Genomic DNA, 21,647 nt, shown 5'->3' with positions numbered 1-21,647 from the left:
TCTTTGTTACCTCCCGTCACTTGATTGCGCCCATTGTTCTTGGTGAACCAGAGGTGAGGCTCAAATATCATCTCCATGTTCTGGAGGGAAGATTCTAGAAGCCTGATGATGATTTCTTTCTTTGATTCTGTCTTAAGCTGACTCTTGATCCTGATGGTTCCAGCCATTTCATAATCTGACACACCTCTTCCAAGCAAGCATTAGATGGTTATGAGCTGCCCTGCAGTGCTGCAACGATCGCATCCCCAACTTCATTCGTCCCCGATCTCCCTCCCAGGTCAGGGGTGCGGATTCCAGCATCCAGAACACCTTGAACTGCCTTTTCGATCTGCTGCGCCTCGGCCTCCATGTCTAACGAATAGCGGAACATGAGTGCCACGCAGAGGATCATGGCGACGGGGTTGGCGATGTTCTGGCCCGCGATTCTGCAGATGACAATGTCAGCTTGTGCTTCGTGGTGAAACAGGGAGGAATAACGGGAAACAAGGGAAAGCAACGTACGTCGGTGCAGAGCCATGTGTCGGCTCGTAAAGACCATTAGTCCTCTTTCTCGCCTCACTGGGCAACCCATCGAGACTGGCGCTGGGAAGGACGCCCAAGGTCCCGACGATCGAACCGGCCTGGTCGGAAATCATGTCGCCGAATGTATTGTCGGCTAGGATGACGCCGTTCAAGGCGCGCGGGTTGGTGGCGAGAATCAGCGACGCTGAGTCCGCCAGCTGATGCACTAGCTTCACCTGGGGATACTCGCTAGTCATAGTCTTTTCAACGACGCGCCGCCAGAGCCGCGAAGAGGCGAGCACATTGGCTTTGTCCAGGGAGATGACGGGCCATTGGGGGTTGTGGCGGAGGGCAATCTCCGCAGAGAGACGGGTGATACGCTGGATCTCGCGTTCGCTATAGCCCCATTCGTCCATTGCTACGGGCGTGGCCGAGTCAGTCTTCGATGAGCACATAGGTTGAAGACAACGACGTACCGTAATCTTCTTCTTCGATCTTCTTTCCGAAATACGCTCCTCCGCAATTCTCTCGTACCACGACGAAATCTACACCCTCGATAACTTCCTGGCGGAACGGACTAAACTCCTTCGCGATTGACGCGCTCGGCGAACTGGCCGAGCACGGCCTGAGATTCGCGTAGATGTCCATCGCCTTACGGAGTTGCAGCAGGCCCCCCTCCGGCCCGTCAAGGCCACGACGGATGTGGTCCCATTTTGGACCCCCGACTGCTGCGAAGAGCACGGCATCGGATTCCAGAGCGGCTCTTTTGACTTCCTCTGTGACGGATTTCCCGTGTGCATCGATACTGCAGCCGCCGATGAGCTCTTGCCGGAGGTTGAACTTTCTGTTGTGATTCTCAAAGACCTTCAGCACCTTGACAGCTTCGTTCATGACCTCGGGACCGATCCCATCGCCGGGAAGGACGAGGATGTTGTAAGTAGTCGCCATCTCCTCCTTTGATTAGGTGCTGATAACAGACAAGTGCAGGAATTTATCAATGTCCAACGCAATGCCACAGACTGGATTTACAGCTTGATGAATCCAAAAAGCCGGTATCCTGTTGACAAAGAAGTATATAAGCATGTAGACCCTCATCGGCTATCGGTCTTCAAACCGATGCTGCGGGGTTGACGAGACCGCGGGGTTCGTCCGATTCAGCCCAGTCGAGTAGATACAAGTTGAGCGACACGGCATTCTCTTGAACGAGTCATCTGGGGGCTAAAAGGTCGTAAAAGAAATGGATGCTGAAGGATGGTGTGACTTGTGCTTAGTGCACTGTCAAATTCGTGTCTTCAGGAACGCAATTGATCTGATAACAAACATTACGGTCGATCAGAGATAGAATGACCATTTCAAGACTCAGTACGCATCCGATTGATATGGAACGGTGCAATTTCGAATTCCAATGGGCATATCATGAAACAACTATCAATAGGCCATAGATGATAGCATCATGCACACTGAACTAGATACAGATGTAGATCCCCCGCAATTCGCCGGTACCGGGGTAGCGATGGTAAATAAAATTTCATGTGTCTGAAATTTCTTGACATTTTCAAACTATTTCTGACATTTCAACTCCTCTTTCCAGCAAGACTCATTATGTGATCTACCCAACTACCTGGGTGTGTTGTTATCATGGGGGATCAACTTCCAGAATGTCACCATCCCTTGCGGGAGGACAGCTCACCGCCTTCCAAATTCCTAGGCAACAAGGCAGAAGGGCAAACCCTATCCCCTCTTGTTTGCAACGTTTGTTCTGATCGCATTTGTTAGGTACTGATTTGGTGAGACTTTTTTGATCAAGATCTCAAACATTTGTTTATTCGACCACAGATAGCACGATGGGTCAAATAGAGGAGCTTCCAGACGACTTTGACGAGCGCCTCAATCTTAACCAACAGCCTCCAGCTACCGAAGCGCCTCCCAGCAAAATTTACAATGACGGCCCTTCTCCCGCCGTGGAAGAGACTCCCTTTCCGATCAACGAAGAGAGATTGAAGGAGCTCGAACATGACCCCAGGGCACCCAAGTTGCCGCCGACCATGGCGTCGGTCAAGTCGCATACTTCGGAGGAGCTTTGGGCCATGATGAATAAGACCCCGCTGTTCATGACGGACATTGGTCAGGCGGGCGACGAAAGTAAGCCTATCCTCCACAACCGGTAAATACAATATCCATGACCGAAGATTGACGATGCACTCGCTGCACAGATGGTGAAAATCCTATGCTTGATGCCCTTCAAGCTCTCCAGAACGAAGGTACCCGTGGTGAAGTCGCCCAGAGCTACCGCGAGCAAGGCAACGAGGCAGCAAAAGAAAAGAGATGGATCGATGCCAAGGAGTTCTATACCAAGGCTCTTGCAGTGGTGACAGCTAAACTCGATAAGTGGGATAAACCAGAGGATCCCAAAGAGGAGGAGAAGCTGCTGCGGCAGGTCGAGGAGGCTTCGTATATCAACCGCGCTCTATGCAATCTGGAATTGAGTACGTCTCTGCTTTATGGCAACGCCGTGGCACAAGTTGCTAATTTGGCCCAGAAAATTACCGTTCTACAACCCTCGACTGCGCCTCTGTTCTCAAGCTCAACCCGAACAATATCAAAGCTTATTATCGATCCTCGATGGCTCTATATTCCCTCGACAAGCTTCCGGAGGCCGAAGATGCCGCCTCTCGGGGTCTCGCTCTTGACCCCAACAACAAGTCTATACAACAAGTGGCCGCCAAAATCGCCGATCGCAAGGCCACTCTGGAGCGTATTGCGGCGTGCAAGAAGGCGGAGGAAGAGCGAGTACAGAAGGAAAAATTGCTTCTCAGTACTGCACTACGTGCCAGACAAATCAGGACTCGCAAGACAGCGCAACCGCCTGAAATGGAGGATGCGCACATCCGGCTAACTCCCGATCCCTTGTCTCCCGAAAGTACCCTTGAGTTCCCGACCGTGCTACTGTACCACATGGACGCCCAAACAGACTTTATTAAATCGTTCTCTGAGATGACATCTATTGAAGATCACCTGGACTACATCTTCCCATTGCCATGGGACACCAAGCAGGAGTATAAGATCAACAGCGTCGACTGCTTCATGGAGACCGTTACAGGGGGCTTGATCAAGGCCGGCAAGAAACTACCACTCCTGCAGATCCTTAGCGGGGGCAAGGTTGAGGTCGTCGACGAACTTGTCAAGATCTACGTGATACCGACCTCCAAGAGTGCAAAATTCATTGCCGAGATGAAGGCCAGAAAAGAGGGCTGATGCTTTAGTCCGGCGATACTCAGGAGTAAACACCGGTGGGAATTTTCGTCAACCGGCCTACTTTCGCCCGGGATGCACTGGCTATTGCATGCGCAGTATCCGTTGGGCTGAATGCTGCTGAGCTCACTACACCATGGCCTGGCAGGTTCAACGTTGGGCAATAATGGCATTGTCCCCGCTATCTATCTACCCCAGGAAAGAGGCATCGCTCCACATTTCTGCACTCCATAGGAGATTCGTGTATTTCTCCGATCTTCGATCCCTGAATATGCACTTGGGGTACTATAGCTTCATTGATGCACAGACATAGGGTGTTCTGCAGGCTGTATGGACAAACTGCCGAATGGGGCCGGAACTATGGGCCGAATATCCTACGAAACGAACTTTTATGGCTATATAGAAGGAAATAGATGAAATCGACTCAAGTTAGTTCGCTATTGACGAAAGGCATGTCTTCTAAGTATTGACTGGAAGCCAGTTCATCTAAATCGAAATAGATGGTCAGCCACTCCTTGTTCCAATTTATCCGGACAAAATGCGGGGAAGCCTCCTGTCTTTCCTCCCCTGAAGAACTCCACTTTTGGAACAAAGGAGATTGATTCGGTCTCGCTTCCTCGTTTGACGTATTGAAGCTGAAGAGTGGGAGTCGGCCGTTGCCGTTTGGTACCTGGGTCCTATTCCAATGTTGATCATGGTTCGCGATTGAAAGATTGCCTAGGGTCGTTTAACCCAAAGGTGTCAAAAGAGTCAAAACATCGACTGTCGCACTTGGAATGACGGCTGAAACACCTTGAACCCCTCGTTAACAAGACTAACTCGTCTGGTCACTTTGGTGTTGAAGATAGATTAATCACGCTCCCTACACAATCATCGTTGACCCACCTACTCACTCACTGCCAACCGAGACATTCATCGGCTCTCTCTCATACGAGCGTTCGTGTCTATTTTCAGGCTAAAAGCTATCATTGCTTGATTTGCTTCGGAGAACTATTCGACTAACAGGGGTGTTTACTGTTTCTTGGCTGGATTCGAGCCGGTCATGCTGCCGAAAACGATGAAGTCCCTGTGGTCAATTCCTTCCTGCACCAATCTACCACGGTGGCACGCCCCGAACAGGCCACATGCCCCTCACAATTATCCTTGTCCTGAAGAAATATACCAAGGACATTATGCCGGCCGTTTGAGCGTCGATGGCTCGTTAGCGCCGGTTGAAGTGACCTGGATGAATCTGGAACATTGAGGACCATGTCTTTTTAGCCTGGTCCTTCTACTAGAATCATGATAGCCTTCGTTCGTATAAGAACGGGCTTCCAGTCCCGCGCAATGGAGTTCTTTTGCGGTTGACTAGACACCTATTCGCATCCAATTCGTATCTCACAAAGTGCTGTGCAGGATGGTTCATCTTTCTTCAATCGCAGCAGTCGTGGCTGCTCTGCCTCTGTACGTTACCCACTCCTTATGAGAGGAGAAATGGCTCTGACATCGCTATAGCGTATATGGAGCGGGCCTGAACACAGCAGCCAAAGCCAAAGGACTAAAGTACTTCGGATCCGCTACTGATAACCCAGAGCTCACGGACACTGCGTACGTCGCTCAGTTGAGCAACACCGATGATTTCGGTCAGATCACTCCCGGAAACTCCATGAAGGTTTGTTTACATCTTTTTCCCGAAGCATTGTGCCAGGCCAGGAGCTAATTGCTTGCTTTGATGGATAGTGGGATGCCACCGAGCCTTCTCAGAATTCTTTCTCGTTCACAAACGGAGACGCCGTTGTCAATCTGGCCAACGCGAACGGCCAGTTGATGCGATGCCATACTCTGGTCTGGCACAGTCAGCTTCCCAGCTGGGGTAAGGAGATTTTTCTTTGATTCTTGAATTGTCTCTAACGGTCGACAGTCTCCAGCGGATCGTGGACCAATGCAACGCTTTTGGCAGCCATGAAGAACCATATCACCAACGTGGTGACTCACTACAAGGGGAAGTGCTATGCCTGGGACGTTGTCAATGAAGGTTCGTTGGCTCCATCTATAACTGCTATCTTAAATAGTACCTCCAAAACCTCCAAAACTGACAAGTGTCCATCTAGCCCTGAACGAGGACGGTACCTTCCGTAATTCCATCTTCTACCAGACAATCGGCGAAGCATACATTCCCATTGCATTCGCGACTGCTGCCGCAGCAGACCCCAGCGTGAAACTCTACTACAACGACTACAACATTGAATACTCTGGAGCCAAAGCGACTGCTGCGCAGAACATCGTCAAGATGATCAAAGCCTACGGAGCGAAGATTGATGGCGTCGGTCTCCAGGCACACTTCATCGTCGGTAGTACTCCAAGCCAATCGGCTCTGACTAGCGTTTTGAAGGGCTACACTGCTCTCGGTGTTGAGGTGGCCTATACCGAACTTGACATCCGCATGCAGCTGCCCTCGACCGATGCAAAGCTGGCCCAGCAGTCCACTGACTATCAGGGCGTGGCCGCAGCATGCGTTGCCACCACTGGCTGTGTTGGTGTCACCATCTGGGACTGGACCGACAAGTACTCCTGGGTCCCCAGCGTGTTCTCAGGCTACGGCGCCGCATGCCCCTGGGATGATAACTATGTTAAGAAGCCAGCATACAATGGCCTGTTGACGGGACTTGGAGCAAGCACCTCCACAACGACCACCTCTGCCTCTTCTACCTTGACCACCACCACGAAGACCTCTACTACTACAGCAAGTGCAACATCTACTGGAGTCTCTCAGAAATGGGGACAGTGTGGCGGTATCGGCTGGACCGGTCCAACAACTTGTGTCAGTGGAACCACTTGCCAGAAGCAGAATGACTGGTATTCACAGTGCCTGTAAATGAATCATTGCCCTAGCAGATTCATTCCTTTGCTATTTTTCTCTTCTTTCTTGTAACTAGTTGAAATAGGTTTCGCACTTGCAACATGAATGCACTTGGGCATCTAAGCTTTTGTTCTCATTAGTTTCATTGCTGAAGCGCGGATCAGGCCTGTTCGTAAATCATCCATACCTATTATGTATGCGATTATCGCCACTGAGAGAGGTCATCTATGAAAGATTCCCAGTTGTTGAACTTCGCTTCGAGCATCTTAGGGCGGGGGCTAACCAGCAGTTTGTAGGTACCACTCTTGGAAAGTCAGGTGCACAGCCAATTAGGAAGGTATCTTGTTCTGCTCACATCCCTCCAAACGAAGTCTCTCTTTCCTCTTCCTCCTTCAAAATGTCTCCAGATCTTCGAGCCAGATCTTGACACTTCATGATTACATTCAACTACTATTAAATTCTGTCTATATAAGGTACACTGATGAACGTGAATATGTGCTTTGGCTCGTGTCAGGTCGCCCACCACATAATCCACAAGAACCGAAATCAAGCTTTATGTGCAATCCAAAGTCCAACCAGCAAATCCTTCCCAAAGACAACTTTGCAGGCAGATTTATCAGCCGCTCAATCATCGCATGTCAAAAGTTAAAGTAGTACGGGTCTGTACAGCTCTCTATACCATGGCCAGGAACGCCCATGTCAGGTCCAGCCTGATCTTGCTGCCCATGACTGAAATTCGGTTCATGATAAGATCGCAGAGGGAAGGAGTGAACGTTCATCGGGGCAGCAGAAGGAGCATGGGGGAAGACGGGAGCCGGTGGAATGTTTACAGAGAACGGATGTTGCCCTTCGTGAACGTCCTTCTGTAACCTGAGAGTCGGTAATGCTATGGAGGGGCAGGAGTACAAATTGGCAGGCATGATTCCATGATCACCCTTCCCGCTTGCTGTACCAGTATGACTGATGAAAAAGGCCCCCGTTGACGGAAAGACTGATGTGTGGGACTGCATGTCAAAACTCTCTCTTTTGTAAACAGAGTTGACATCAGGGTTCATCCCTTCCGCCAAGGGGGAACCAGCATCCTTCGCGTCTATCTCATCCGGCAAGTGTGCTCGCGAGATATACACAACTGCTTGTTCATCTGTCACAAAATGAGCTTGCCTCTTTTCATGTTGATTACTCGAGAGCTACGTACCGAGGTGGTCATCCAGGTAGCTCTCCTCTTCTTCTCGGACATGATAGATCTCGTCCAGTACCTGCAGACGCTCCGGTGGTGTAATCTGACGGCGGATGGATTGATCGGCCTCCCTAAGCTTTGCGACGGTGATGCCGCGGCTGTCGCGGAGCTCGCAGAGAATGTGTACAAGCAATCGAACTCTCTCTGATACGGTCAGCTTCTGAACACTGAGAAAGACTCATTGTGTCTTACCCGCTTTGGGAAGATGGTCGGGCTCTTTATGGGTGACACCAAGTGGCCACCAGGCTGGCTTTGTCATCTCTGGATCGAGCTGTCGAGAGATACCAGCGATAAGTTTTCGCCCGTTATAAGGATAGTTGACTTGCTTTCGAGGCTCGACGAGTTTGACATATGCTTTAGCGATGGTTCGACAGTTGATTTGCTGCAGGCTTTCGAACGCTTTTTGATAGTATTTTCGCAGAAGCCTTCGGTCTCGGAGCGGCAACATGGCTTTCTGATTGCAAGTGATGTTTATCGGCACTACGCATTCATGAAACTTTTTCTTCCTTTTTGCGTGACGGCCATAATCAGTACGACGCTGTTCAGCTGTGCCTCTTAGCTCCGCCTGATTTACATCGTCCTCGCCCGTCACGTCATTGGCCTCTCCTATCACAAGCGATTGTGGCGATAGCGGGCTTCTCCCTCTGGCCGAATGTGATTCGTGCATGGAGGAGTCTAGCCTCAATCGTCAGTCGATTTCTTTCATGAACATCCGAAGGTCTTACTTGGACTGGGAAACAAGCCGTCTTTGTTCGATATTGCCACTGCTTTCAGAAAGTTCTCCATAACAATGGGGGACAGGATCGTCTGGCAGCTATTCGCAATTGAAGGGGAAGTTTGAAACCGAACTTTGCCATTGTGATCAGTATAAATGATGGCAAAATGCCCATATGTGAGACTCCCGAGCTGGGCATCCGTTGACTCTGGCGTCTGCACCCGCTTGAATCAGTTTTTGAAACCCGGAACTAGCTTCTTGGATGTTTGGTATTGGTACCAGTTGTTGCAAATACTCAAATCCGTCACCAGTCGAGCATGGTAATTTCGAGTCATCTAACATGCGAAGACTAGTCAACGATCCAGGGTTCCCGATTCCAATCAGGTGCGAGAGAGCGGGTGGTACCTACGTTCCGAAGACATGTCTGATCAAGACTTAAGAGAACCAGGTACAGAAGAGATCGGTAGGAAGGACAAGTGCCACAAACTGAAGCTCATGGGGTCCCTCTGGGCTTTGAAACTGTCTTATGATCTTCCACTGTGCTTTATACGCACGGAACAGCTCCACCTGCCAACATCCTACAGATAAAGCAGCAACCTGCACCAAGACCTAGACCGTAATCAATTGCATTGATTAGTCCAGCGAGGCCAAGGCTGCGTCATTGCCATGCATAGAGCTATGCGGCACAGTATTGTGTAGGAGCTCCCCGCTCAGCTGCATTGGGCTTACGAACTAACGCTCTTGTGCATCTAACAATCTCCAGAGGCCAACTGTCTAGACACTAGACAGCGAAGCTCACAGGATCACGATCGCCTATTGGTCAAGCTGACTTCAGCTCCTTAGGGTAAGTACAAATCATTGAGATCAATAGTTCCATTGATCGCTCTCGCAACATTGGTAATTTTCGGTTTGCCCTCGCCGGACTGCATCACGCGAACAGGAAGGTCAAGCATTCGACTCGCAGAAGACGCGGCTGATCTGCTATGATAATGAACTTACCGATACAGCCGTGTCCAATCGATGACATCCAATGAGAGGTGTGAATTGGCCAACAGCTCCTTTTGCAATGGGACAAAAGATGGGTGTATCAACTATTGATCGACAGCAGAAATAGTGATAGAACTAATTACCTGCGATGATTCCGGAATTATACACCACTGGCAGGGTTCTCCACGGTCCAATCTTCGAGCTACTGCCAGATTGATGTCTGTCTATTCCCGGGACCATGGATAGCTGGGTTTCGGTTACCTAGTACTCAATGCTCCTTGCATGAGTCGGTCGTATCCGGACTTAACGAAGGGGAAGCATAATATGGCGCTGGAGGACTCAAGAAGTCAGTGCACTGAGCTGCATGGCCTATGTTTACAAGAACAATGCTTCAGACAGAGGCATGACTTTGCAGTCGAGGATGCCCTGATGCTGCAGCTCTATCGGGTAAATACACCTCTCTCATCACATGGACATCATACGCTTACTTATTTGAATGGCCTGAGTCGAGATCGCCTGATTGATGTGCCGCAGCATACTTTGTGGACTGGCATACAGTGATTAATGATCGGATGGGCTATCCTAAACTCACAAATGTTGAAAAATGGAGAGCATCGATGGCAAGCCCTTTCATTGGCCGAGTCCGCTTGCGGAGACTTCTCGAATGACAGATCAATAATAACAATGTCGTTAGAATTTGTCGCGGTTGCGAAGGCTGAAACTCAACGGTTTAGGGCAATGCTCTGGAGATGGGGGCAATAGACGAGCCACTCATCAGGGTAAATCACACTCTCACCCTTTGGCAACTAGCTCTACGCAAGACACTTATTTTCCGATTGAGTTCAGATATCAGCATGGTTGGGGATCGATCGAGCAGGCTGCAATTGTGATCACAGCCAGAATTTACTTCTGATTAGTATTACTGTTTTTCGACTTATATCAAACTACTTACTACGGAGTACAGGGTAATAATCCGATCAGCCATGGTTGCCCTTGCCTGATAGAGACATCTCGGAAGTCGGAACTCACGTCGAGGAAATGGAGACAAAAGAGAGGAGAGACCTTGGTGTGTTTTGTCAAGCTCTCAATGGCTGATGTGCATGAGAGATATGATTTATCATATCATATATATTAGCTGTCAGTGTGGCTGAGAACCGATGATCATTTTGGTATCGATGGAAAACTTTCGGCCGAAGATGAAGGTCAAGTTGTTTCCATGGAACCGCGCTGAGCAGAAGTAGATAGACTATCAGAATGTCCATTTTGACAGCTGTCTACTGACAGTCCCTGCTGGATTCTGAAACCACTGCAGGATTTGTCATGGGATGTCCTTCACTCTGCTCGTCCACATCCCAGATAAAGGTTTCTCAAACCTACACTTGTCACTTCGCTCAGGTCCAATACAGATGGGTAAATGAGATTTGGAATGGTTATGCATCGAGATCGTCATTTCATAGCTGTTATTACAGGGCTGTGGATATGGTTATCCATACCTTAGTAGCCCGAGCAGTCTGGCGATTAAGTGCTGCTGTACTCCGTACAAATGAGCAATTCGACTAGAACAGTCGAGGTGGGGAGGATGAAGTTCTAGAAGGGTTAGCATCAATAGAGCCTTCCATCCCAACCCTACTTTGTACCCATCTACATAAAAGTATAACGTTGCATCCTCGACAGTTGCAGTCGATGTTTGATAATATTGACCTTATGCCTCAGGTTGACTCTTATCCGTAACGGTGTAACCACTTTTTGGTAAAATACAGAGCTAATCTCTGGTATTCTGTATTTTACCTGTATTAGGATTACACATAATGAACTCAGTCGCCAATTCCGTCTCTTTCATCCTTCTTCGTAAAGTTTGATCTATCAGACAGAGATTCCATATCCTCCGTATCTGTGCTTTTTCTGAGTCAAAGGCATCAAGAGTCAAGACGCTGTCCTCAGACCCCCATTGCAGTACCCACTGTCCAGCAAGCCGCTGCATTAGTCCGCTACGGAAATTCGGCGGACGAATAATTCCCCTTCCGAGGCCAAGTTGTCGATGAATCGAGTTGTCCCAGGCTCCCAGCAAAAGAAAACGCCCCCCGGAGTCGATCCTGTTCATGTTCATTAGCCAAATGAACTGTTCCACCCCTTAGATATCTACTAGTGATTGTTGTTATTATTGACTAGGTACCGACTTATTTGGAACTGCCTTTTTTCTTTGAGCCAATCATCATCATTCTTGACCCTTTCTGTGCTCTTACACTAACGCGACTCGACTCATCCCTGGATTCCCTGACGGGTCAGACAACTGTCTAGTGTCTACGGTCCTACCTTAGCTAAGCTAGGTGGTCTTCTTCGCATCTTAATCTGTCACTCTAACTGGGCCCTGCCTATCGTCCGTGCGGTGCCTTATTTCAAGTCTTTTTTTTTTACGCATCCCCCTTCGTCAAGCGATTAATATAGATCGAGCGGGAAGAAAAGGCCGCCGAGCGTAACACTGGGGGGAAATTCCTTCAGGAGCCAAATCTAATCGGACCGGACCACTGTGAATAAGAAAATGGATCCCAACGCTGCCGGCTATCCTGCTCTGCAGCAGCAGCACAACGCAGGCTATCCTGTCACCACACAGAGTCCACACGGACAGCAGTTCCCTTTCTATCCGAATGCTATGCCCTCCTCCTCATTTTCCCAATCCAAGACGCCGGTCCCCCAATCCCATCAGCAGCATTCTTTCGGTCCTGTGCCTCTGCAGTCTGGCGGTCCCGGTGGAGCTATGATGCCGTCTGGTTTCCCCGAGCATCCGTCTGGTACGTTGACTTATGATCTCCATGGCCGTTACCTGGTTTATCTTTTCTTTTTTCTTTTTTTGTTTCCCTTTTCGTGTCTTCTAGCCATTCACCGGTCCCCTTCCTTTGCTTCGGGTGCATTGTCCCCGTCACCTGGTTCGTCGGTCGTCATGTCGGTCGAGAAACTTGCCCTCTTAAGATTGTTTTGCTCTGAATGAATGTCTTCCTCAGTCTAACTGCCTGATGAATGTTCTGAAACAACTGTCATATCTGCATGGATCGTTATCCTAGCGTCATTCCTGAACTCTTGCCTTGCCCCGTCGTTTTGGATAGTTATCTACGGAGTACCCAGTCCCACTACTTCTTCGGACGACGCCATGGATGATTTAGAGTCTTGGGCAAGCCGCTAACGTGATGCGCAATTTCCCGCTTTACAGGACCCCACGGGAATTTCTCTGCTGCTTTCACCCAACCTCCTGTTCCAGCCACTCTTAGCCAGTTCGTGCCGCCTCAGGGCACCCCGACCTCGAACATGTCCCCGAGTATGGCGCAAAACTTCACCCAAAACATGGCTTCAGTCTCTGCGAATAGCATGCTTCCAGCACAACAATCACAACAACAACAACAACAACGTCCTGTCCAGCAGCCAAATCAACAGCAAGCACCCGTTCCGGCAGCAGGGCAAAGTCAGGCAGCGGCAGCGCGAGAGAAGGCTCGTGTCTCGACCCTTCTGGATATCAATTCGGTCTTGTTGCAAGAGGTCGTCAATCTGCAGGCGGCTGGTAAGGCTGGTGGGCCTCCCAATCAACAAGGATCGCAAGACAACAATCCATCACCAACTTCCGACCAGGCCTCCGACGCGGCCAAGGGTCCGACGCAAAAGCCCAGTCTCGAGTATGTCGAGTGTATGCGTCGTCTGCAGGCCAACCTGGCCTATCTGGCAACTATTGCCGATCGGGCTAAGAAATCTGGTGGTGTGGCTCCCGCCGCTCCGGCCATCATGACGCCGCCTCCCAATATGCCAACGATAAACGAGCTCTATAACAAGTTGAATGAGCTGTTCCGGACGTCGAAAGGTGCCGTGGGTACCCCCCAACCTAGCCCGCAAGGTACGCCTGGCAACGGCAAACCGAGCCCATCACCCGCGGCCGAGTCGGCGGTTTGAGTATGGTCATTTGTAGGGTTCATTGTTGCGCATTCGCGCCTGAAATCACATTTGGGGACAATCGGCCAGCACAAGAAAGGGAACACAAAAGTCAACGCCCCTCTTTTTAGGGCTTACCTGCGCGGTTCTCGGTTTTCATCCGCTCGTCGCTACGCTGATTACTTTGTACCTGATGGCCTTTGACTAGCAAGACCCGAGGTAGCCATTAGCGATCATTGCTGGGCGTAAAATTACGCTTTTACGCAGAAATGGTGCGCCAGGGGACATTCGACGAAACTGCGAATATACGATCCGGTTCCAGACTTTTCACTGTTAGACGACAAACTACGAATAATCGCTTGATCGTTCATTGACGGGGAGGAGAGAACTCAAGGAATCTCTCCATAACCACCACCAGCTCTTCCATTCTCTCAATCTCCACCAAGAGGGAGATCTCTTTCATCTAGCCTTCTTTATCTACAGCAAAATGGCGCCAGTCGCGATGGGCCCAGAACCTGCAGTGTTCAACACCAAGCGCAACGGACAGGCACTCGAGGATTTCTCGGATGCTATCGACACTTTCTTCTCCTTGTCCTGTGGATATGGAAGGTCCCCCTTAGCCGGAGTTGGGAACTGCTCTACTGTCCCTGACTATTGTAGGTGGTTTCGCGAGGATAAGAAAGTGTCATATATCCTCTTGACTTGTATCTACTTGTATACTAGGAAGTGATGTATATTACAGCTCCATGGAGATGAGGAGGTGTCCTGGGTTCCGTTCCGGATATGACGTTGTCATGGCAGTAGTCGTGGGATTTGTGCTGTTTGACATGTAGAAGACCAGGGTAGAACACCAATTCATTCAACTCGGACGACGATCCGCTTCGATTGCAACTTGTCTCGGTCGCTCTCTTCAAGATTTATACTCTTTTCTATAGAAATGGTCAGAAGACATGACTGCACATCATCACTTGATCCCCCTTCCAGCCACTGTCGGGCAAGGGCCTTGCCCAATCAGTGGCCTGCGCTGCGGCTGTCCGCCCTGCAAAAAAAAAGAACCTTGGGAAGCTCTTTGAGTGCCTGACATCCTCTCACAACCTTCATCTTACCCTCCTCCTTCCTTCTTTTCGTTGCTTCCCCTCTTCTATTCCTAGCTGGCTTTGAGGGGGTGTCTTGTGAATGTCTTGCGTCTTGCTCCCTTTATACAAAAGGAGCCCGCCGGTCGCTACTATCACTAACATTACTGCTACTTCCACTTTCGCACCGCCCCCATCGTCATATCCCTCTACACGTCGAATTTCCACAAAGCCTGTTCGATTTCCCTGGAGTAGTTCACGATCGCCTAGCGTCTACGGTGTTACTTCTGTATCGCCACACAAACAGTTTGGTCGTCTACTGCCGCATCGGCATCGGTTTCTCTCGTGGTGGACTAGCGTTGCAACACCTCAGACGAACAACCGACTGCTTTCCTCCCTCGCACCCTCTCTTCGCTGCCGTCCGTCCCTACCTCAGTCTAATTCTCGGAAGAGCATGGATCTGAATGGTGAGACCAGCACAAAGCGCAAGCGCAGCTCAGTCGCCGCCCCCGCGGAGCGTCCTGCCAAACACCTGAAACCCGAGAGCTCGGCATTAACGCCCGGGGACGCGACGCCCGCGAACGGGACCGTCTACGATGTCGAGGATGAGGAGGGTACAAGCCGGTTGATGCCTATCGGCCCCGCTCAGGCGGATTCGCCGGAGTGGCAGGCTACCATCGAGAAGGTGGTCAAGAGCGTGGTGTCGATCCATTTCTGCCAGACTTGTTCGTTTGATACGGACTTGTCGATGAGTAGTCAGGCGACGGGGTTTGTGGTTGATGCCGAACGGGGGTATATCCTGACGAATCGCCATGTGGTTTGTGCGGGTCCGTTCTGGGGTTATTGTATATTTGATAATCATGAGGAGGTGAGTTGAGTGTCTGGGCTTGGGGATATGGCATAGTTGCAGTGCTGACGTTCGGGGGTTGGTTTCCAGTGCGACGTTCGTCCTGTTTATCGAGATCCCGTGCACGACTTTGGTATTCTGAAATTCGACCCCAAGGCGATTCGATACATGGAATTGACTGAGCTCAAGCTTCGACCGGAGGCGGCCCGTGTGGGCTGTGAGATTCGAGTTGTGGGTAATGATGCAGGGGAGAAGTTGAGCATTTTGTCGGGTGTCATCAGTCGGCTCGACAGGAACGCGCCGGAGTATGGTGATGGTTACTGTGATTTTAATACGAACTATATCCAGGCCGCGGCAGCCGCTAGTGGTGGCAGTTCCGGCAGCCCTGTCGTCAATATCGACGGTCATGCAATCGCGTTACAGGCTGGAGGTCGCGCAGATGGTGCGGCTACGGACTATTTTCTTCCCCTAGACCGCCCTCTGCGTGCGTTGGAGTGCATCCAACGCGGTGAGCCTGTAGCCCGGGGTACGATTCAGACACAGTGGATACTCAAGCCTTTCGATGAGTGTCGTCGCTTGGGATTGACTTCCGAATGGGAGGCTGCTGTTCGCAAAGCCTCGCCGCATGAGACCAGTATGTTGGTGGCTGAAATCATACTACCCGAAGGGCCCGCAGATGGGAAGCTCGAAGAAGGAGATGTCCTGCTGCAGGTAAACGGGGAGCTCCTCACGCAGTTCATCCGATTGGACGATATCCTCGATTCAAGCGTCGGGAAGACCGTACGTTTGCTGGTTCAGAGAGGCGGTCAGAATGTGGAGGTGGAATGTGAGGTTGGCGATCTGCACGCCATCACGCCAGACCGTTTTGTGACGGTGGCCGGTGGCACTTTTCACAATCTGTCCTATCAGCAGGCCCGGCTTTATGCCATCGCCACTCGAGGAGTGTACGTTTGCGAAGCAGCAGGCTCTTTCAAGTTGGAGAATACCCTGTCGGGATGGATCATTGATGCTGTGGACAAACGCCCGACCCGGAATCTGGACGAGTTTATTGCAGTAATGAAGACGATCCCCGATCGGTCCCGGGTGGTCATCTTGTATCGTCACATTCGCGATCTTCACACGCGGGGGACCAGCATCGTGTACATAGACCGCCACTGGCATCCCAAGATGCGAATGGCCATTCGTAACGACGAGACAGGTCTATGGGACTTTTCTGATCTTGCTGACCCCGTGCCGGCTGAGACTCCGGTTCCGAGGAAGGCTGATTTCATCCATCTCGACGGTGTCAGTCAGGCTGCGGTTTCGGATATCGTGCGCAGCTTTGTACGTGTGTCATGCACCATGCCCTTGAAGCTCGACGGGTACCCGCAAGCCAAGAAAACCGGTTTCGGGTTGGTGATCGATGCCGAAAAGGGTCTGGTTGTGGTGTCCAGGGCCATTGTGCCCTATGACCTTTGTGACATCAACATCACTGTGGCCGATTCGATCATTGTCGCGGCCAAGGTTGTCTTCTTGCATCCTCTGCAAAACTATACCATCATCCAATACGATCCCAGTCTTGTACAGGCTCCTGTTCAGAGCGCCAAGCTGAGCACCGAGTACATCAAGCAGGGCCAGGAGACCATCTTCGTGGGCTTCAATCAGAACTTCCGAATCGTGGTCGCCAAGACAGCCGTTACTGACATCACCACCGTCTCAATCCCCGCGAATGCCTCGGCGCCGCGCTACCGTGCGATCAACCTCGATGCTATCACGGTTGACACGGGCCTGAGTGGGCAGTGCACGAACGGTGTGCTGATTGGGGAAGACGGAGTAGTCCAGGCTTTGTGGCTTAACTATCTGGGAGAGCGCACTCCGAGCTCTCACAAGGATGTGGAATACCATCTCGGTTTCGCCACGCCGGCGCTCCTGCCCGTTACATCCAAGATTCAGCAAGGGATCATCCCGAAGCTGCGAATCCTCAACATGGAGAGCTATGTGGTTCAGATGAGTCAGGCCCGCATCATGGGTGTCTCGGAGGAGTGGATTCAGAAGGTAGCCCAGGCGAACCCATCGCGGCACCAACTCTTCATGGTGCGCAAAGTCGACTGTCCTCCGCCGGAGTTCACGTCCACTGCGGATGCGTTACAGGAAGGGGACATCATCTTGACCTTGGACGGTCAACTCATCACTCGCGTCTCTGAGCTGGACAAAATGTACGAGAAGGAGGTTCTTGACGCTCTTATCGTGCGTAATGGACAGGAGATGCAAATGAAGTTACCGACGGTACCTACCGAGGACCTGGAGACCGACCGTGCCGTTGTCTTCTGCGGCGCTGTGCTGCAGAAGCCGCACCACGCCGTACGTCAGCAAATTTCCAAGCTGCACAGCGAGGTGTATGTCAGCGCAAGGGTATGTTTCGACATTATACTTCAGGGGTCTGATGTAGTTCTGGCACTAACTTCATGCAGAGTCGCGGTTCCCCAGCTTACCAGTATGGCCTCGCGCCTACGAATTTCATCACCGCCGTGAATGGCGTTCCGACGCCGAACCTTGACAGCTTTGTCAGGGAGGTCAGCAAAATTCCAGACAATACATACTTCCGGTTGCGTGCCGTGACCTTTGACAACGTGCCATGGGTTGTAACGATGAAGAAGAACGATCATTACGTAGGTTACCCCTTTCCCTCTTCTATATTTTCCTGTGTCAGCTGACCCTGTATCAGTTCCCCATGTCGGAATACATCAAAGACCCGACTCAGCCACTTGGCTGGCGCACGGTATCCCATGACAGAGACAGGCACAAGGATGGCATCACCCCCGACGCAGCCAATCTTAACCCAGACGCCATGGACGAGGCGTATGATGAGGTCAGTGACGTTGAACCGGAGGTCGATTGAGGTAGTCGGGACAGGCTTGTAACTATTAGTGCAAAGTCGGGATTGAGTTCCTGCCGAGCACAATGTATGTATGTGTAGATAGGGTCTCGGGCCCTTGGGTGTATACTTCTTGCAGATATGCATGATAAAATACTATAGACCATCAGACCATGCATTTTCCAAGTATGTTTTTGCTTGTAGACGTTGAATATCCAGAAGTGTCGTCGTCTGGTGATGGAGACAAGGAAGACTAAGATATGGTCAGATCATGCATGCATGCTAGCGATGTAACCTAGGCCTTCTAATCCACTAGGTCTGTTAAGAATTCAATCCTGTTATATGAAGCCAGCTCACGCAGGGAACTTCACTCTACAGCCCTTAGTTTCATATAAGATATCGTCACTCCTCCAACTACTCGTTGACCACTTCCAGTACTAATCAGCCTCCATGAGGTAGCACAATCAGAGCATACAGACGCTCTCATGTACCCTTTTCCTATGCTTCTAGAAGATGAGACAGCCTGCGACCATTACCTTGAGCCCTCTCATGACCCCCATAGTGCAAGAAGGCTCATCAGCAATTATAATGAGTTCTTACCGGGTGGGCGGTCCTTGCCACATCGATACGACCACCTGCTAAACAGACGGACATATCATACTGTCTAGATGAGCCCCGCAAGCTTCAGGAGCCCACAGGATTGGCTGCTCTGGGTGGGTGGATGAGTTTCTCACCCCATCCCAGAGAAGCCCTGGGTGCTTAGTGACGAGGATCTCCAAGCAGTCCTCGACGAAGCTGTTTCAAGAAAGGTAACCCGCTCTGGAAGAACCTACGGTCACCCCGCGTCCAAGACGGATGCCAGTTCAGGAATGACTTTGATTTGAGAATACCTGGACGGAATCAAGAAGCGACCGGCAGTAAAGAACCAGAACCAGGCACCCCAGAGTGGCATGGGGAGCCAATTGCGACGTTGCGATGAGGCATCATGGCCCTTGGGAGTCTGAGGATCGCCTTGCTTGATGAAGCGACAGTTAATCTTAATCAACTGTAAACGCTTCGTGATTATACTTCCCGCCAAAAGGAATGCACATGCAGCCCTAAGAACTCTTTTAGTTTCTGCCTAAATAGCTGTCGCTTCTTGTGATTTGCCTTGGGGGCCCTTGCGATGATGACACAGATCCTGAAGTGTGCCACACTGAAGAGTCTGACAATGCTAGGGCGTCTCTTTGCTTGAAAAGGGTGCAATTCCCAAGCCCTTCAAGGTACTTGGATAGAAGCGTTGAGGATACTGGGGAAGGACAAGGCCTAAGAGAGAGGAAAGAGAATTGCCGATTCAGACACGGATCCTTAGTGGCGAGGCACACGGGGTTCTTAAATACAGCAATCACCATCACCATCACCATCACCATCACCAACGACTACGACTACTACACAATGCCTTGGGAGTGGGCCCAGAACGCCGTGGCGATCATGGAGCTGGCAGTTGGGGGGTTCGTCGTGCAAGGCCAAAGAAACGACTGGGATGGGGCAGACCACCTCGCACGATTCCACTACAATGTCAAAAAAATCAACATGGTGTCAAGAGCGTGTGTTTTCTTCGCAAAGAACTGAGGCAACGAACTGATGGGTAAGATCATTGGGGCCTCAAGGGATGGCTCGTGAAGATACATGCCCCATCAGTCATCAAGGAAGCACACGGCGGTGCTGCTATCATGGGGACTCATCATAAAGGTGATGTACCCTATATTGAGCCTAAAAAAGCCTTCTCCAAGAAGCAACCTGACAGATGGTCTGGGTGATGGCTCTCTAAGGCTTCGGCTCAAATGTCAGGATTTGCTCAGGCCATAAAATACGGCTTAAAACAGACGACGCTGTTAATCACCCCCTTCCAAGCACCAGGTTGCTGCAGCTTCAGTGGACTCTGTAAAGGCTGGCAGCACTTAGTGGTGCTACAGAAATCTATGATGAGTTATGGACAGCAATGATGAAGAGGATGTCGACATGATGAGACTATGATTCTCTCCGACGAACCTAGGACATTATGTGAGGAGGACATCCAAGGTCAGGATTTGCGATAGGCGCATCTGGGAAACAAGCATCCTCAAAGAGATCTACACTGATGCTACATCAACAAAGGCAATCAATGACTGGCTCGCTCGCGAGAACAAGAAGGACAATGACGGCGGTTATACCACATTTTACATTGGTGACCTTCAGGCTCCAGACGCCAGGCCCGTCTTACCGCAACAATGGATGCTCAGAGATAGCGTGCTTCCAGCATGGTTCGAGCAACAAAAGACAAAATACAAGAGCGCAGTGCAGAAGATCAACACCACAATTACGGAAAAGCGGAAGACTCAGACAAGCCTTGGCAAACGGACCCTCCATTACGTGGTATCCGATTCGGAAGACGAGGACGTTGCTCACAAATGGGAACTACCAACTGACCTGTCGCTATACAGTGACTGGGTTGCATACCGACACGCAACCTGGGCGAAGCAAAAACCCAAAAGGCAGGAAAACATACTTGACGTCTACAACATCCCAAACACCATTCCGACAGACAATACCAAATGTGTCTGTATAGTCAAAGATGATATGGGCGTCCATAGTGACCAAGCTGATGCTAACACAGAGGATCAAGCAGCGATGATGGGAGACGAAAAGGTCTATGACTCCGATCAAGAAGATGACAGTGAAGACATTGATATCGGAGCACTTTCTCTCGCTGACATTGAATATACAGACACCTTTGAGAAGGATTTCTACTGCTCCATACCATCATGCCTGTAAGTCATGTTGTGGGATCTTTGAGATCAATGCTCAATGAAGGCAATATAGTGTGCCGTCTATAATGTGCCGACTTGTCCGGGCGGGAAGGAACGCTCAACAGTGAAGAATCTACTTTATCTGGTCGCTTCTATAAAGGTAAGTCTATCCAAGACAAAGCTACATCTTGATGTACTTTGACAGATCCCACTTTTCTATCATACATTGACATCTTAGGTGATCATCATCTGTGTGAGTATGGATACTAATGATGTGGTTTATACAGTTCAAGCCTGCAAAGTCCAAGAATACCACCACCACCACTACCACCACCAACAGCACCAGTACCACCACCACCGACAATGCCAATGCGTCCCCGGCTGTGCGTCGTCGTCGGCGTTCCGCAAAGCAGAAAGCCCGATCTCGGGCATTCTCTAAGGGCAAGAAGGATCAAAGAAAGGCTGCCAAGACGGAGAAAGCTCGATCTTTTTCTTTCTGAGATCATACAGTCGTGCACAAAGAAGGTCATCATATACGGACCACGTCGCAACAGTATATAATGCTAAACAAACCTCGATAACGACCACCAAGAGCACAGAAAAGCTCGACCTCCGACTCGTCCGCGCGAGCCAGTATATACAGGTGTTCCACGTGGAACTGC

The 21,647-nt window shown here is 50.5% G+C and overlaps 6 protein-coding genes across 6 annotated transcripts; 4 read left to right on the top strand and 2 right to left on the bottom strand.

The window, feature by feature from the left end:
- Nucleotides 1–208: 208 nt before the first annotated feature.
- On the bottom strand, nucleotides 209–1,449 carry LEU2B (3-isopropylmalate dehydrogenase; the record flags this gene model as incomplete). The annotated part of the gene is made up of 3 exons (XM_026761139.1): nucleotides 209–425; nucleotides 502–919; nucleotides 978–1,449. The coding sequence occupies 3 exons, from the start codon at nucleotides 1,447–1,449 to the stop codon at nucleotides 209–211; spliced, it is 1,107 nt and encodes a 368-aa protein (XP_026615007.1).
- An 896-nt stretch (nucleotides 1,450–2,345) lies between these two features.
- CDV56_107421 (HSP70/90 family co-chaperone CNS1) lies at nucleotides 2,346–3,756 on the top strand (the record flags this gene model as incomplete). The annotated part of the gene is made up of 3 exons (XM_026761040.1): nucleotides 2,346–2,643; nucleotides 2,715–2,987; nucleotides 3,041–3,756. The coding sequence occupies 3 exons, from the start codon at nucleotides 2,346–2,348 to the stop codon at nucleotides 3,754–3,756; spliced, it is 1,287 nt and encodes a 428-aa protein (XP_026615006.1).
- A 1,393-nt stretch (nucleotides 3,757–5,149) lies between these two features.
- CDV56_107280 (putative endo-1,4-beta-xylanase) lies at nucleotides 5,150–6,607 on the top strand (the record flags this gene model as incomplete). Its single annotated transcript, XM_026760899.1, has 5 exons — nucleotides 5,150–5,196; nucleotides 5,248–5,404; nucleotides 5,473–5,605; nucleotides 5,654–5,767; nucleotides 5,805–6,607. 5 exons carry the CDS (start codon nucleotides 5,150–5,152, stop codon nucleotides 6,605–6,607), a joined length of 1,254 nt encoding a protein of 417 aa, XP_026615005.1.
- Nucleotides 6,608–7,230: 623 nt separating this feature from the next.
- On the bottom strand, nucleotides 7,231–8,277 carry CDV56_107209 (DUF2841 domain-containing protein; the record flags this gene model as incomplete). The annotated part of the gene is made up of 3 exons (XM_026760828.1): nucleotides 7,231–7,733; nucleotides 7,788–7,973; nucleotides 8,022–8,277. The coding sequence occupies 3 exons, from the start codon at nucleotides 8,275–8,277 to the stop codon at nucleotides 7,231–7,233; spliced, it is 945 nt and encodes a 314-aa protein (XP_026615004.1).
- A 3,793-nt stretch (nucleotides 8,278–12,070) lies between these two features.
- On the top strand, nucleotides 12,071–13,464 carry CDV56_106959 (uncharacterized protein; the record flags this gene model as incomplete). Its single annotated transcript, XM_026760578.1, has 2 exons — nucleotides 12,071–12,320; nucleotides 12,737–13,464. 2 exons carry the CDS (start codon nucleotides 12,071–12,073, stop codon nucleotides 13,462–13,464), a joined length of 978 nt encoding a protein of 325 aa, XP_026615003.1.
- Nucleotides 13,465–14,970: 1,506 nt separating this feature from the next.
- CDV56_106542 (putative nuclear serine protease HtrA2/Nma111) lies at nucleotides 14,971–21,010 on the top strand (the record flags this gene model as incomplete). Its single annotated transcript, XM_026760161.1, has 6 exons — nucleotides 14,971–15,384; nucleotides 15,454–17,754; nucleotides 17,814–18,011; nucleotides 18,068–18,211; nucleotides 18,271–18,305; nucleotides 20,296–21,010. The coding sequence occupies 6 exons, from the start codon at nucleotides 14,971–14,973 to the stop codon at nucleotides 21,008–21,010; spliced, it is 3,807 nt and encodes a 1,268-aa protein (XP_026615002.1).
- Nucleotides 21,011–21,647: the final 637 nt, after the last annotated feature.

Source organism: Aspergillus thermomutatus (assembly GCF_002237265.1).
Source record: "Aspergillus thermomutatus strain HMR AF 39 chromosome Unknown NODE_78, whole genome shotgun sequence".
NCBI classification, from domain to species: domain Eukaryota; kingdom Fungi; phylum Ascomycota; class Eurotiomycetes; order Eurotiales; family Aspergillaceae; genus Aspergillus; species Aspergillus thermomutatus.
This window is presented reverse-complemented; position numbering and strand designations above follow the sequence as displayed.